General features: G+C 44.5%; 4 protein-coding genes across 5 annotated transcripts; 3 read left to right on the forward strand and 1 right to left on the reverse strand.

Moving 5' to 3' along the window:
- The first annotated feature begins 230 nt into the window (after window positions 1-230).
- On the forward strand, window positions 231-1,904 carry LOC6552068 (pre-mRNA-splicing factor RBM22). Its single transcript, XM_001978752.3, has one exon. It carries the CDS (start codon window positions 407-409, stop codon window positions 1,661-1,663), a length of 1,257 nt encoding a protein of 418 aa, XP_001978788.1. The 5' UTR covers window positions 231-406; the 3' UTR covers window positions 1,664-1,904.
- Window positions 1,905-3,680: 1,776 nt separating this feature from the next.
- Window positions 3,681-6,342, forward strand: LOC6552067 (guanine deaminase). 2 transcript variants are annotated; one of them, XM_026978728.1, is made up of 6 exons: window positions 3,681-3,711; window positions 4,220-4,364; window positions 4,421-4,681; window positions 5,102-5,256; window positions 5,315-5,588; window positions 5,644-6,342. In XM_026978728.1, exons 2-6 carry the CDS (start codon window positions 4,266-4,268, stop codon window positions 6,199-6,201), a joined length of 1,347 nt encoding a protein of 448 aa, XP_026834529.1. In that variant the 5' UTR covers window positions 3,681-3,711; window positions 4,220-4,265; the 3' UTR covers window positions 6,202-6,342. The 2 variants fall into 2 exon arrangements, with proteins under 2 accessions (XP_026834529.1, XP_001978787.1); XM_001978751.3 differs by lacking the exon at window positions 3,681-3,711 and having other exon boundaries at window positions 4,137-4,364.
- A 73-nt stretch (window positions 6,343-6,415) lies between these two features.
- LOC6552021 (cyclin-G-associated kinase) lies at window positions 6,416-11,583 on the reverse strand. Its single transcript, XM_001978750.3, has 9 exons — window positions 11,240-11,583; window positions 10,578-10,808; window positions 10,367-10,506; window positions 9,347-10,309; window positions 8,659-9,068; window positions 8,228-8,601; window positions 7,217-8,175; window positions 7,002-7,163; window positions 6,416-6,947 (listed from the first exon to the last, which is right to left on the reverse strand). Exons 1-9 carry the CDS (start codon window positions 11,412-11,414, stop codon window positions 6,837-6,839), a joined length of 3,525 nt encoding a protein of 1,174 aa, XP_001978786.1. The 5' UTR covers window positions 11,415-11,583; the 3' UTR covers window positions 6,416-6,836.
- Window positions 11,584-13,205: 1,622 nt separating this feature from the next.
- Window positions 13,206-14,031, forward strand: LOC6552020. The gene has a single exon (XM_001978749.3). The coding sequence runs from the start codon at window positions 13,285-13,287 to the stop codon at window positions 14,029-14,031; it is 747 nt and encodes a 248-aa protein (XP_001978785.1). The 5' UTR covers window positions 13,206-13,284.
- The last annotated feature ends 1,899 nt before the right edge of the window (window positions 14,032-15,930 follow it).

Below are 15,930 nucleotides of genomic sequence, written 5' to 3' on the forward strand. Positions count from 1 at the left end.
TACATATGCAAACATTTACAAACCCTTCTGCAAAACGTCCAACAATTTTAGGGAAACGTATGCAAATGCGTTTCATTAAAAGTGTTACAGAAGTATTTGTGTAGAATGCTTAGAGTCCGTTCCTTTGTAGGAAAAAAAAACTGTGACCGAATATCGAATAGATCCGCTTCCCTTCCGACTATAGCACATGTTAGGTATTCTAAGCAGTGTGAATATGCTATTTAATAAAAAAAAATTACATATATCGATTGCTGACTTTGAACTATACATTGACTGACTCGATACATTGATATTGGTATTCACTCGCTCCCACATTACCATTTTCGACAAATAATAAAAGGAGTGAGCATTGTTAGATTTAACCATTGTTTGTATTTAAAGTGCAAGATACAGAACTGCCTCCGCTATGTCTATGTCTAAAACGACTAACACCTACAACCGTCAGAACTGGGAGGATGCCGAATTCCCAATTCTGTGCCAGACTTGCCTTGGGGACAATCCGTACGTGCGGATGATTAAAGAGCGTTTCGGCAAGGAATGCAAGATATGCACGCGTCCATTTACAATATTTCGTTGGTGTCCTGGTGCCCGTATGCGCTTCAAAAAGACGGAGATATGCCAAACATGTGCGCGCCTGAAGAACGTGTGTCAGACCTGCCTCTTGGACCTGGAGTACGGATTGCCCATTCAAGTTCGAGACGCGGCGCTCAAAGTGGCTGACAATATGCCACAAAGCGACGTTAACAAGGAGTACTATATCCAAAACATAGACGCGCAGCTGCAGGATGGAGATGGCACGGAGGCGGCTGGGGCTGTCGGTCGATCGCTCGCCGCCAACGAGATGTTGTCCAAGCTTGCGCGCACAGCGCCGTACTACAAGCGGAACAGGCCGCACATCTGTTCCTTTTGGGTTAAGGGCGAGTGCAAGCGTGGCGAGGAGTGTCCATACCGCCACGACAAGCCCAACGAACCGGACGATCCGCTGTGTGAGCAGAATATTAAGGACAGGTACTACGGACGCAACGACCCAGTGGCCGAGAAGATCATGAAGCGTGCAGCCTCTCTTCCCACACTCGAGCCGCCGGAGGACCGGAACATCACCACCCTCTATGTGGGAAACCTTCCCGAAGAGATCACGGAGCCCGAGCTACGAGATCAGTTCTACCAGTTCGGGGAAATTCGATCCATTGCACTGGTGCCACGCCAGCAGTGCGCTTTTGTACAATACACTAAAAGAAACGCTGCAGAGCTGGCTGCTGAGCGGACCTTTAACAAGCTGGTTATCCAGGGCCGGAAGGTGAGCATTAAGTGGGCTCACTCTCAGGCAAAACAGGGCACCGCTGCAAAGACTGACAGACGCTTCGACCTGGCCGGCATTCCTCCCCCTAGCGCGAAGCCCAACGACTATTTCAATCTTCGCCAAGAGCAAATCAACGTCATGCCCGCCGGCATGAAGCTGCATCAGCTGCCATCGAATCTAGTTCCGGCGTCGGCTTACCAAATGTACGGTCAGCCGACTTATGCAGCGCCCTACAGCAACGTCAGTTCCACAGCCACTTCTACCTCGGGTGTGAGTCTCGACTCCATATCGATTCCTCCGCCACCGGGACAAGTACCTTATCCAAGTCAGGACGCTAGTCGGATGGGAGCTGCAAAGAAATAGAAAACCCAATGGTCTACAATGGTTCCAATTAAATAAATCATTTTTATAAAATAAACATTAAATATAAATATAATATAAAATACAAACATTTTAACGGGGTCAGTTCCAAGAAATGCCTTAATGTTAATAGAATTTATCCGGAGGGAAAAATTAAAACTAAACTACAGAGAAGATTTATATATTCAAATGATAAAATCACTTATTCGGCACGCTTCAATAAAACAGACAAGATATTTTGATATCGTTCCGATTGAGTGATAGTTATTGCGTTTTCTTAGATAAATAAATAGGAATTTTTCCTGACAATTTTTTTTATCAAAACTTTTGTATGTTGAGATGCGATCGTCAATAGTTTTCAACTTAAGAGGTTTTCTTCCTTGATACAAGGACAACGATATTGTGAATTGAAAAAAATACACCAATATACAGTTGCGGTCAAAATAATAGTAGTTCCGGTGAAGGAACACGTTATTTCCCATTATTTCCTCTATTCTTTCACATATTTTAATAATTTTTCACACAAGTAACTGTAATTCTCTAAGAATGTAAAGTTTTGTTCGGTTCTCTTCTTGTTTTACATCATTTTTCGCTTTTAATTGCAAGGATTCACTAGTTTAACCCACTCAAAATGATAGTAGTGCCAGATAAATTGACAGGAATAATTAAATTTAATCGATTTTTAGGTTAAGAGTTCCCACCATTTTTAGACTCTTCATTGATATTAAGTACCAAGTCCAGGGGGCGTGGCTAACACTGTTCTGCCGAGGCGGGAACTCTTTAAAAAACTGATTTCTACTGGAAAGTGCAAAATATTATCGGGTGCTCTTCTACTTTGCTATCAAATATGAACCAGCTAATTAAATACGCGGTCGGCCCTAGTTATTGACCAAAAGGTCAGTAGATCGCTTAGCAAGACAGACAAGAATCGAGCCTTTCGCGTCTGCTGCAGCACTAAATAAAACTTGTAATCCTAATGTTAGTTTGGCAACAATAAGAAGACGTCTCAGAGTTGAAGACCTCATTTCAAGAAGTCCAAAAAAAGTGAATTTACTAACAAAAAAAACATGCAGCCAAACGTTTGAAGTTAGCAAGAGACCACTTAATTTGGCCTTTGGAGAAGTGGAGGGCGAGTTTTTCGTAATATGGAGTTGGACCAGTGTATTGGGTTAAAAACATCATGGACCGTTAGTTATATGTCACAATTTTAAACGTCGTGATGCTCCCATACGCCTCCGAGGACATGCCAGTTGTTTGAACGTTCCAACAGGACAATGAACAAAGAGTGGTTCGCAGCCAATCAAGTCAATATCATGAAGTGCCTCGCACAGTTACCCGATCTCAATCCAATTGAAAATTGTTGTGTGAATTAAAGATAGCAATCTCAGAAATAAATCCGAGCAATAGCTTTGAACTCTGGGAAGCTGTACAAAGGTCTTGGAACTCTATGACTCTAAAATAAACATTTAATATAGGTCTATTATATGGATTTAAACATTTAACCTTAAAATGTTTTATTTGTCTGTGATGCTGTTTGAAAAAATTCACTACTATTATTTTGACCGATCAAATTTTGGTCCAATTTCACATTTTCATTTCTTTTTGAAAAGTCTTATGAATTATCCAAATTCAATTTTTGTTATTATCACCTATGTACAATGAGTTAAGTTTCATTAAATATAAAAAAAAAATTTTGTGATCACGTTTTGAAAGGTGTTTTTTTTTTTGGTTGCTTGAAAACCTCTGTGGGCACTACTATTATTTTGACTGCAGCTGTACACACATACGTACACGTACATGTATGTAAGTTCATTCTTCCGCATTTGTAGTGGAACTGAACATGGGTTCCATTCAGCGCTCTTTATCAGTGAATTACCACTCAGCGCTTGCTTAATCACCGCTCGATTTGTATGAAAACTAGCGATGATTTTAACATTTTGATAGGAGTTCATCACTAGGACAAACCATCGCAAAACCACCGCTAATAGAGCGCAAAATCATCGCTATTAATCACCGCTGTTTTGTGATTGCTGATGTTGTGGAACTGCAGGGTAGGCAAGGGTTACATTATACATACATATGTGTGAGCAGTGCATATGCCTATTCTAATGCTATTTATCTTAGACTAACTGTAAAGTATAATAATTATAATTAAAATTAAAATGATAATATAATATGGTTATATTGTTTTTGCTCAGTAATACCATTTCAGATAATTAGCAGGATTTGTGTCTTATGTTAACATACACTTGCCAGAAAAAGTATGCTTACACACTCAATGCATAACTTTGATGGCAAAAAAAGTATATTTATATAAATGATATCGAATTAATTTCTTTTTTACGTTAGAAACACATTTATTATACACATTTATTAGCTTTAAGTACTTAACTTATTTTATAGAAATTAAAAAGGTACAAATTCATGGTACATGAGTATGCTCAAAGTATTCCAGTGGGTGGTGTTATAAGTAAGTGAGCGCTCATTCGCAGGGAGACGCGTGCATCTCGGCGATAGTTTAAAAACTTGTTCAGCGGATCTTAATCATTCTGTTCTTAGATCTGTCGGAGATCACGTTTAAGCCCGCTGATAGTCGAACCGCGCGATGGCAACCGTTTTTCTTGGCACTGTCGTGCACACCAAGTCGTTCGGCGAGTTCGAGTCCTTCGAAAAGGGCTTCCTGGTAGTGGACGACGCTGGCAAGGTGAGCATTATGACTCCCAGAACATGATAATGAGCTAACATGTGTTTCGCCCATAGATAATAGGAGTGGGCCAAGACTACAAGGCATGGGCAAGCAGCAACCCGGCCCAGGCCAAGGGTCTGACCGAAGTCCAGCTGTCGGACTACCAGTTCCTCATGCCAGGCTTCGTAGACTGCCACATCCACGCCCCGCAGTTTGCTCAACTGGGATTGGGACTAGATATGCCTCTTCTGGACTGGTTGAACACGTATACTTTCCCGCTGGAGGCGAAGTTTTCCGACCAGCAATACGCCCTTCAAGTCTACCAGGGTGTGGTCGTAAGTATCTCTTAGGATGCACTTCTTATCATTGGGGCGCACCAGTAGATCCCCGTCTATTTCTAAACCACATAAATTATATATATTCTTGATCAGAATCAAGAGATCGAGATCTCACGAACTATAAAAGCTAGAGAGTTGAGTCTAAACATGCGGATTCCAGAGACATAGTTCTTTACCTATGTACATATGTTTCCACGCCCCATCCAACAGCGACAAGCCGTCCAAAACTGGCACGCCCACATTTTTGAAATACATTCATTTTCTTTTTTTTTTTTCCAATTTCTACCCATATTTCAGAAAATGTTGAACCTTTTCGTTCGCAATCCCACTAGCTTTCTAAAAGGTATCTGATAGTCGGGGAACTCGACTATAGCGTTCTCTCTTGTTATTAGATGATAATGATTGATTACACCCCAGGAAGCAACACTGCGGTGCGGAACCACGCTGGCGTCCTATTTCGCCACCAACCACATGGAGTCAACGCTGACCTTGGCGCGGGAGGCGGTGCGTCAAGGCCAACGGGCACTGGTGGGCAAGGTCTGCTCCAATTGCAACAGCCCCGACTTCTACGTGTGGGTACCGAGCGTGACGGATTTCGTCTAGTCAACTCAATGTTGTTTCTCTACACAGGGAGTCAGCGGAAGAGTCGGTCAGAGCAACTGTGGCTTTCGTCGACGGCGTGCGAAAGCTCGGCAGCCCGTTGGTGATGCCGACAATTACGCCCCGCTTTGCCCTTAGCTGCAGCAAGGAGCTGCTTAAAGATCTGGGCGATATTGCGAAGCGATTCGACCTGCATATCCAAAGTCACATCAGCGAAAATCTGGCGGAGATCGAGGTGGTAAAGGGGATATTTAAGACCAGCTACGCCGGAGCATACGACGAGGCTGGCCTGCTGACGAACAAGGTTAACTCTTTTAGGTTTTAGTTTGTGCGCCACCTTCACCTTTACTACCTTCCAGACGGTAATGGCTCACGGCGTGCATCTGGAGGACGACGAGGTGGCACTCCTTAAAACCCGCGGGTGCTCGGTGGCCCACTGTCCCGCCTCGAACACAATGCTAAGCTCAGGTCTGTGCGATGTCCAACGGCTGGTGAGCGCCGGCGTGAACGTAGGTCTCGGTACAGACGTTTCAGGGGGAAACTCAGTCTCGATTCTGGACGTCCTGCTGCGCGCATTGGACGTGTCAAAACATCTTGACTTTTTTAAGAAGCAGAACATTCGCGGAACGGGGGTGGCCGAAACACAAGATCCAAACTACATTCCGTTAAAGTACAAGCAGGCACTCTACTTGGCCACATTGGGTGGAGCCCAAGCGCTGTCCCTGGATCAGTTGACCGGAAACTTCGTCCTAGGGAAGGAGTTTGATGCTTTGTTGGTGGATGTCAGCGTCGTCGAAAAACCCATGCGGAGACTGAGCGTCGATGAACTGGTGGAGAAATTCATTTACACAGGCAGTGATCGCAATATTATCGAGGTTTTTGTGGCCGGGAAGCGTATTAAACAGAAATACCAATGAGTAGTGAGCAATTATACCTTTAACAGTGTGATTTCTCAAGGAAACGTATAGAGAATTTATTTTTATAGTGATAAACATTAAATGCTGTAATGGAATTTTGAGATAACCACCAATATACATATTTCTGTACACAGCTAAAAAGTAACACTTTCTATTTTCTAAAAGTTACATTTTATACTCGGAACAGCTATGTACATATGCTATATTCTTGCTCCCACCACATATTGGCTAATGGGTCAAGGACAAATTGTAATTAATCTAATTACAGAGAATAAAGTGTATATTTATATACACGAATCTATGATCTTTATGAATGTTTAAATCGCGTGAAATCATTGGGTAGTTAAATCATCGTTAAAGTCTGGGGGTTTTCGACGTTATATCTGGGCGGACTGTTGTTGGATGCAATAGGAATGTTGAATTTGGCTTTGCTGTTATATAAATTAAGTAAAATGTCCTCGGGCGTTCAGAATTTTTAAAAGGTTTTGTTGCGCTATCTAAATTGCATGCACTATTGCAAGCATACATATGTAAATACTTTAACGTTAGAGAATAAAGCTTACACTTTTACATGAATTTACACTAGATTCAGCTAAGATACTGCGATAAATATATATGTAGTTATAAGACGCGTTTTACGCATTAAACATATTTTGCTGCGTAGCATCGTTTTCAAAATCTGTCCATGCGTTGTTTAGTTCCATAAAAATTAGCTTGGCAATCTCCTCGTTCTCTGTTCCATTATGCTAGAAATAGAATGCATTAACAGAAACCAACTAGTTTTTGCACATGTCCCCTACCTTATCAGGATGCACTGCCAGGCAGGCGCGACGGTATGCTTTCTTGACCTCGGCTGGTGTCACCATGGTGGACATCTCGCAGCGCTGCCACTTGGCATTGTCCCACAGCACTGTGTGCATAGAGCAGAGAAGCGCACGGATGTTGTTCTTCTTACCATCGGTCTGCAAAATAATATATTAAACGAAGCTTCTTTTCAGTTTTCGAATTGTTTTACCCATTCCATAATCCGCACTTTCTTCGGGTCCATGTCCCGTACCAAATCTTCCTTGCGCATTTCATTGATGGATCGTGGACCCTGGTTCATTTTGCTGCCAAAGGAGTAGCCTTGTTGGCCCAGAATGTCAGCAAATATGTCAGAGTTCTTGGGTCCACCAGTTCCCGCTTGGTGCGCTGCTTTCTGTGGATCAAAGTGAGCTCGACTGTAGTCTGGTTTTGATTGGGCAGGGACCGACTGTGACTGCGTCGGCGTCCTGAGAGACGATGTCGTGGGCAGAGTCTGCGTTTGCGGCGCTGTATGCATAAACGTGGCTTGTGGTTGCGAGGATGGCGATTGCTTGTGAGTTGGGCTTGAGAACTGAGTCGGCTGGGGACTAGTGCCGACGGGAGACATTCCACTTAACGTGCTGCGGTTAAAGTTTATGTTGAGCCCTGTCGCCAGGTCGGCGATGTTCGCAAATGGATCTGCAGATGCCTTTGCCGGATGAGTTGGTGAAGGATTGGTAGCCGCTGGCTGAGCAACAAAAGTTGGCAAGGAGCCAACGAAAGGTGGAAAACCCGAAGGCTTCATGCTGGGCACATTGCCTGGGTCCACAGATCCAAATATGTCGAATGGATCAGTGTTTATTTTCGGTTGCGGCTGCTGCAATGGCGGAGGTGGCAGTATGTCAGGAATTGGTGCTGAGCCTATGCCCGTGGAGTCGTCATCACCGAAGGCCCCCAACAAGTCAAAGCTGGCATCTGTGCTAGGCTTGGCGCTGGCTAACGGATCTGCTGCTGGTACGTCACTGGGCTGCTGGTTCAAATTAAGCAAGTCTATCGGTGGAGAAGGCTCTGGCATGGGTGACGGAAGTTCGTGAGCGGTCTCCGTGACATCGGGCAAAACGAGCGGAGAGCTGGCGCTATCACTCGGTCGCGCGCCCGAAATTGGCGAGGATCGCGTGCTGGGCTTGGACACTAGAACACGTAAATTAACCCCAATGCACAGCCAACAAGCAGACGCACTTACCGAAATTGTCGAGCATCTCTGCATACTCCAAATCCGAGCTGAACAAAACGGCGGGGGATCGCATGGGCTTGGCAGGCATCCATGGTGGCTTATGGCTGGGAGGTGATTCCGAGTCCGTCACAGACAGAGAAAGTGAAACGCAGAAGCGAGGTGTCACCTGTTCAGGGTCTGGCAAGTCATCCAAGTCCTGGTTTGTGAATGTAATCAACGTTTCTGGTTCGGGAATGAATCCCGTGTTAAATTGAAACTGGCATATCTTGAGGCCTTGTGGCCGCACCATTCCCTTCCGGGCGTGAAGCAACACCACTGTCACATCACCGCAGACGGTCAAGTTAATCGGCAGAACTATTTTGCCGGAGCCGGCCGGACACAACCTGCAATTGTTGGTCAACCAGAGGTAATTTGGATAGATCTTTTGCTTTAATTCTCACCGCATCTTTTCGTAGTCCTGCAGCGTGCTAAGCAGCAAGTTCCCATTGCAATAGACCTCCATATAGATCCTACAGCCGTCGCGCGCCTTGTTCATTCTGGGCACAGGCTGACAACTGAGAGACACAAGGTTTGTGTTCTTGTAGTGCGGCAGCAGGGGCGTGGGCCGCAGGATGTCTCCGAAGTAGTACAGGTAGCGGAACTCGGAGGGGCGCAGGTTAATGGTATGCCGCTTAACGGCGAAAACTTGCACCGCGTCTTCCGGTTCCTGAAGCAAATCTGCGTACATAAGAAGCGCGCATATAACGGTGGCGGCAGTGCATCCACCCGAGTCTCCAGTCTGCACGATTACAATGGATTTGGGGTCCGCGTTGAGAAAATTGTACATGTCGGCTGCTACGGTAAACAGGCCCTAATGAAAAACAAAGATTCAATTTTTATTTTATTACTTAGGAGCTCTTAAATTGTAAAGTTTTAAAACACAAAATTTGTTTTTCTTTTAGTTATTCACAAAAAGTTTGGCTACATCGAGTTTATACCATCTGAAATATATAATACTGTTTAAGGCTTGGCGTATGAAACCATTCTGTTACACAATAAACCTACGGCCATCGCTTTAAAGTGCTTCAATCGGCCTCTTCTTAAACGCATCACAAGACGTTATAAAATTGCTTGTGGCACAATACATACCTGCAGATTGGGAGCATGTGCCTGTGGGCACCCATAAACTGAACCTGCCTCAACTGTTCGCACGGGTGGCGGTAGCCGGGGCTCTGTTCGTTGGCCAAAGTTGTAAATGCTAATTTTTTGTGGGACAAAACGGCTCTCCAGAGATAGTCGGACGTCTTCGATGTTGTTCGTCTTGTACGTCGACTCAAATCCGTCCGACGGGCAGGGCATTACCAGGATACGAGAGGTAATGTGGCTTATATCAAGATCGTTGCGAGCAAGAGATTGTTGCATTGTTTGCATCACTTTGGTGGATGTATCTTTAATGTTCTTAAAAAGCGTTCCAGCGCCTCCGCGCAGTGATGACAGAAGACTGCCGTGTCCATTACCCGATAATGGCACGGCGGCGGAGAGCGATGCAGAGTGCCGAGTGGTGTTAGACGGTTCGGTATAGAACTCAGAGGGAATAGAACTTTTGCGAGAAGGACTCTCAGCCGGAAAGGACTCGATGGGCATTGTATGAAGGTCTAGAGGTTCTTTGAGCGACCAATTGTGTGTCTCAGCGAGGGCTGCGAGGCCTTCCAGCACCATGGAAATATCCAGGCGTTCGAAAGGGTTCACTTTTAAACAGCCCCGGATTATATCGCGAAAGCACTGGTACTGAGGATCTGGCGGAATTATGTAATTGGCGTTAATGATCCGCAGCTTGCCGCCATCCTCATAGGGATGCTTGAGATAGCACAGGAAGTAAAGGATGCAGCCGAGAGCCCATATGTCCGCTTTGGGGCCGATCGGGTGGTTGGACCAAGTGTCGAGCATCTCAGGGGATCGGTACATCGGTGTTGTTACAGTGTTTAGCTGATCCTCCAGCATGCTGCGCTGGTTGGCGCTCCACTCAAACGTGGGTGCCAGTACCTCCATGCTGGCCGACCCAAAGTCGCACAGCTTGATCTGTTTGTCGTTGCCAATGAGAAAGTTCTCGATCTACAATTGAATAGAATGGTATTAGCCTGTGACTTGCAGCTCATGTTGTAGGCCAACCTTTATGTCTCGGTGGGCTATCGGCGGTGACTGTGAGTGCAAGCTGGCCACAGCCCGCGCCATTTGGTAGAAGATGCGCAGCACACAGTATGGATCGATCGGGGCATTGTTTGTTCTGAAGCAGTCCACCAGTGAGCCGCCTGTCGAGAATAGAAATCCATATGCTCAAATGTACATACAGTATGATTGGACGCCCTAAGGCGCCACTTACCTTTACACAGCTCGGTGAGGAGGAAGTACTGAGCTCCCAATTGAGAGGACGGGGCGGTATAACTGGAACCCACAAAGGTGACAATGTTTGCGTGACCCGACACCTGCTTGTGAATACTGATCTCGTTCATAATGGCGGTGGAGGCCTGCTGGTCAGCCCCGATCAGACGCTTGAGGGCGTATTCTGTGCCAGTTTGCACATCTTGGGCTATGTACACAAAGGCATATCCGCCTGAAAAAGGGGGTGGAAGCGAAGGGCAAGTAGATAACGAGGCACTGATAAGAGCCTGCTTAAATGCTAAATGCGGTACGCTCAAGAGGAAGAGGTTCACCAGCTGGTAGTCCCATATATATTTACGAATATTCTGTCGTCTTGTGACCTACAGCTCCCGCCAGAGCTCCGAACTTTCACCCGTCTCCAGTCCACTGTCGTTCTTATATAAGAACTTGTTTCAGAAAACTATGACTCACAGGTCATGGGCGCAAGACGCAGTAACCGTGATAGTGGCAATGCACAGTGGTCACAATGCGTCTGCTGGCCTGGCTCAGGCGGAGCTGCGAATCTCGAAATCAGAAAGCGTAAACATGGCGCAGGCAAGTACTCGGATCGGCCTGGTGGCTTCAGCTTCACTTCCTATTGATTTTTCCACCCACGCCCCTCACCTTCGGCGATGACACACTTGATGCGCAGCCTGTGCCCAGCTACTTCTACGACCTGGCCCACGAAGTCGTTGTCCAGCCTGCCCCCGGGTGTTCCTGCTGCTCCGCTTCCTGCAGTTTCGTTGGCCTCGCTGGAGGAGAAGTAGTTGAAGTTCAGCGACTTAAAGAACTCGCTCATTTTGGTGGTGGCCAATGCTTGAAGGCTGTAGTCCAAAATTGATTCACTTATAATATCTTGCGCCCGTTAATAGAACTAAAACATTTTCTTAGCGCTGTGGCCACAAAAAATAAAAAGAAGAATGTGCAGGGCTGCGGAGGTGCAGGCTCGGCAGCAGGTGGGAGCGGAATCAGTTGGCTCCGATAACTTGATGCCGCAGCCCTGGCGCGCCATCGATACTTGGCACTTCACTCTTATCGATGTTGCGCGCGGCTAACGGAAATATTGCATTTATACTACATTTACAGTTATTATTTAAATGATCGAAATTACTCGCACCATCTTCGAAATTCTGCTTGTTAAATTTTGGCTTGGATATTACACCTGTGGTTACGAAATTGGCTTAATTTCTCCGCTGTTTTTGCGGTCAAAATAGTGGTAGTGCCCCAGAGGCTTTCTAGCAAGATTAGTTTTATTTTTAATAAAACCTATAGTTTAACAAAAGAACTGTAGATCAAAATTATAATATTATAATATATATACAAATCACAGCAGCCTATAAAACAGGTTATTAGATTGTATTATTATATGCATATAGTTCAATATATTTTGTTCAATATATTTTGTTGTATATGTATTATTGTTTGCAGTAACGGACGCATAGCCCCTAAGCATTAAATCAACTAAATTGTGTTACTTCTTCACAGGACTAGAGATCAAGACTATTGTACAGCTTCCCAAACTTGGACGTTATTGCCAGGCTTTATTTGCGAGACTGTTTACATATATGAAGTTTAAAATGTTGTTATAGCCATGATATTTTAACGCAAAATGCTGGATTAACCAAATTCACAGATAGTTTAGCATTGAATTCAGTTATAAAATAATTGGCATGCCTAAGGGCAACGCCCTAGCTTTGGGATTTCAAGAGATCCCAATGCCTGAATGAGCAGTCATGAGAAGATCGAATTGGCTAGTGACCCTGATCTAGAGTATATATGTACATATATCTAGAGTACATAACATTAACCTCCAATTCTCAATGTGTGTGTACTTTTTGTGGGAAAACACCCACTGGGACTGTGACAACTTTGATAGAAAATTCATCTTGAAAGCTTTCTTGAACAGGCGGCTTGGAGTATCATAAACTTTTACCCAAAAAGTCATTCCCCTTTGAGTCGCCTGAGTAAACTCCCGCATTTAGCTGTGCATCAAGCGTGCATGTGTTTTTGAGCCAATTCAAGGTCCAGCTATGAAGTTGAGTTTCCTATGTACATCGGGCAAGGTAGAGTCGGATTGAAGTCAACAGCTAATTGGGAAACCCTGCGACAACCGCGTCGGAATGAAGAAATGAAGTATGACTTGTAAGCCTTTGCGCGCCTTCCGCTGAGTGAATGGTATCGTCGGTGTTTCTTTCTTCGGATGAATGAGAGCTCCGTTACGTTACGCTTGGTCCGATGCCGACTACGGATAGCTGCAGATGGCCGATATGGCCGTAAGTTTGCGCAAACCGAGCTGCGCAGGTAGTTGCGACAATGGAGTGAGGTGTGTAATTTGCTGTTTGCACCTGGCCAGCTTCACGTAACGCCTGGAGATCGCAATGCAAAATACCCAACCTTATCAGCGTAGCCATTAGCGCCGCCCTACTCCGGCGTTGTATCGATGCCGCCGATCTAGCATTGACACAATTTTCAGGGAGCCGCATTCGGCCAAAGCCGTCTAATGTAAGACAATAAAAATAAACATTTTCCGCGCCATTTGGCGGGCCAGCAAAGCGGTCGGGGCCGTGGAAAACCCCTCTGTAGGCAAACAGCGGGGACATTCTGTTTGCACAACTGCAGCCGAGAACACGCTGTCAAATAACTCTACCTCTGCTGAACCTGGAGCCACCATGTGCCGGCGACTAAGCGATATCCCTGGACTGGTCTTCCTCCTGGCGTCGGTCGCCGTGCCCTGTCGAGCCCAGTTCTACCCCTTAGTCGGACTGGGCCAGGCTGCGAATCCCACAAAATTTCCGGGTGCAGTGCCACGCCTGGTGCTCTACAATCCCTTTAGTGGCCAGCAGCTGGAGCCACTCCGGTACTCGGCACTTTTGCGGGGCAGGCGACAGCCCGTGAACGGAAACATCGTAGAGCTACCTCAGCTCTGGCAGCCCTGCTCCTGCGCCGAGTTCTCCTGCCGGTGCTGCCTTGGTCTGGCCCTGGGACTCGGCGGATCAGCCAACCAGCGGTTGTGCGCGGCCCTCGACTACAACCGGGCGGACCTAGGTCTGCGCCTCAGCGTCGAGATAAATCAGCTCAACGTGGCAACCTTCGCGGTCTCAGCTCGAAATCCGCCCGAATACTGCGTGCCAATGCCGCTCTCGAGCTGCCTGAGACTCTACGACATCCGAGCATTCGACGAGGGCAACATGCAGGTATGTCTGTCGGTGGTCTTAAAGGTTCTGGCCAACCAGTTCTTCGAGTACCGCCTCAGCTGCCTGCGCTTTGGCGCCAGGGGAGTATTCTTCGTCCGCGACGCGTTGCAGGATCAAGGGCAGGATCAGGAAGCACAGGATCTGGTGTCTAGGTCCGATGCTGGCCGGTATGAGCCCAAGAAGCTGTCGGACAGGAGCAGCTTCAGTTTCTACGGTAGATGATTTTGGTCTTTCCCTCTCGCGCTTCAAATTATCATGAGCCATGCATACCTCAATATGTTACATGTTAAGTGAAAAAGTGAAATTTTCGTTAATTAAAAAGCCTTTAACTTTAAGACCCCGCAGTAAAGAGGGCCCTCACTTGGGCTTGTATGATGCGATGATGCGACTGCCTTAGATCTTTTGGCACAAATGAATGTACCAACGTTACATACGTTCTTTAAAACACTTTGGTTAACGATCGCGCACACGGCAATTACTTCTCTGCCCCACTAATTCAAACGGGGAGTAATTACCGCTGGCCCTCCAACCTATTAGGCTGTAAATGTTTATGAAGTGGCCAAGGGGGCTTTTATTACAAATAATAAACTTAATCCTGCGTATCCTTGCTTGCGGAGACTAAAATATAGGGAGATCGCAGCGTATTTTTCGTAATAAGACGGATTACTTCGAGAAAGTTTGGGGCGTTATCGTATTATTTATCTTCCCTAGTTTGGAGGGTTTTTGTTTGATGCCAGAGGTTTAAAAAACGTTTAAAAAACATTTGTAAGTATTTGTTATATTATTACACCACAGAACCAAAAAAAAAAAGCGGTATTATAAGACATAGATCGTCATAAACAATCAATTTAGACCTTCAAAAAAATATTGTATTGTGGTTAAAATGTGGTTAAAAGGTGAATTGACTATAATGCAAAATACAAACAAGTTTTTGAAATTCTTTTTGTTCCCTTGCTGAGGGTATATTGGTTCCAGCGGTTGAAGAGGCTTGCAATGCAGTAAAGGAGACAGTTGCGACCTTATAAAGTATATATGTATATTCTTGTTTGCCCGTCCGTCCGTTCCCAACTTTTCCAAAAGTCGTCTTTATATTGCAAATTGTATATAATTCGAAAGGGCCGATTCGGACCAGTATCATAACTATCATATGGTTGCCAGTTGATTTTATAAATATATAATTACTGCCAGGGTATTTAAATTTCGGCTTTACGAAGCAAGCTTAATTGCTTTTTTGTTATCTTTTTTTTTTAGTTTATTTTTACCATTTAGTACTCATACTTTATTGTCAATTGGGAAGATTATTGAGCCAATACTTACATATAATTTAAATATGTTTCGTATTTCAATACAATATATTGTTATTCAAAACATAAAAAATAGTTGACTGCTTTTAAGAAACTAACATTTGATTCAAAATGCAAATATCTCACGGTGGATTGTAGGTAGAAAATAAAACTATCTATTTTCCATACCTCATTTTCTTTTAGTTTCCGAAGGAGAATCTTCAAAATGCCAATTTTGAAGACTTAATGCCATTGCTTATGTTCTGCAGTTTCAACAAGAATATTATTATGTGAACCCAAAACTTACAAATGCAATGTTAATGTTTTAAATAGAAATCTTTTAGCTAATAATTAAAATTAATTAATTAAATCTCATTAATCATTTGATCGGTATCTAAACAATTGTGTAGAGGCATTGCTAATTATTCATTATTTATTGGAAACTATTTTGCATTTTGCAGTTATTAACATAATACTCGTTTGCTTATTAAAAACAATACGCAAGGCACAGAAACGTGTGAAACATTTTCCCAAATGAATAAAGTGAAGCCAGTTGTTTTTGTTGCATTTCGGGGAATTAGCAGACGACAGTGAAGATGTTCCATTTGAGTGACAAGCTTTATCTAGCCCCTTGCCAAAAAATAAGAAACAAGATCAAACAAAACGCAAAAAAAAAGTGGAAAAGTGCCAGTCTGAAGAAGTGGCTAGAAAAATTTTACAAGTCAAATCTATTTAAAAACAAGAGATAGTCGAGTTCCCCGACTATTAGATACCCGTTACCCAGCTAGTGGAACGGAATCGGTAGAAATTGGAAAAAAATAATAAAACGAAAAAAATT

Source organism: Drosophila erecta, unplaced genomic scaffold (assembly GCF_003286155.1).
Source record: "Drosophila erecta strain 14021-0224.00,06,07 unplaced genomic scaffold, DereRS2 tig00000000-arrow-pilon, whole genome shotgun sequence".
In the NCBI taxonomy this organism is placed as follows: domain Eukaryota; kingdom Metazoa; phylum Arthropoda; class Insecta; order Diptera; family Drosophilidae; genus Drosophila; species Drosophila erecta.

Bases quoted from the DNA above. Each gene is read 5' to 3' on its own strand.
- LOC6552020 (XM_001978749.3), top strand. From the start codon at position 13,285: ATGTGCCGGCGACTAAGCGATATCCCTGGACTGGTCTTCCTCCTGGCG.
- LOC6552021 (XM_001978750.3), bottom strand. From the start codon at position 11,414: ATGAGCGAGTTCTTTAAGTCGCTGAACTTCAACTACTTCTCCTCCAGC. The intron at 10,507-10,577 runs GTAAGTGGCGCC...TATTCTCGACAG, and splicing joins CCTCACCGAGCTGTGTAAAG to GCGGCTCACTGGTGGACTGC. The intron at 8,602-8,658 runs GTGAGAATTAAA...CAACAATTGCAG, and splicing joins CAGGACTACGAAAAGATGCG to GTTGTGTCCGGCCGGCTCCG.
- LOC6552068 (XM_001978752.3), top strand. From the start codon at position 407: ATGTCTATGTCTAAAACGACTAACACCTACAACCGTCAGAACTGGGAG.
- LOC6552067 (XM_026978728.1), top strand. From the start codon at position 4,266: ATGGCAACCGTTTTTCTTGGCACTGTCGTGCACACCAAGTCGTTCGGC. The intron at 5,257-5,314 runs GTGGGTACCGAG...TTCTCTACACAG, and splicing joins AACAGCCCCGACTTCTACGT to GGAGTCAGCGGAAGAGTCGG. The intron at 5,589-5,643 runs GTTAACTCTTTT...ACTACCTTCCAG, and splicing joins CTGGCCTGCTGACGAACAAG to ACGGTAATGGCTCACGGCGT.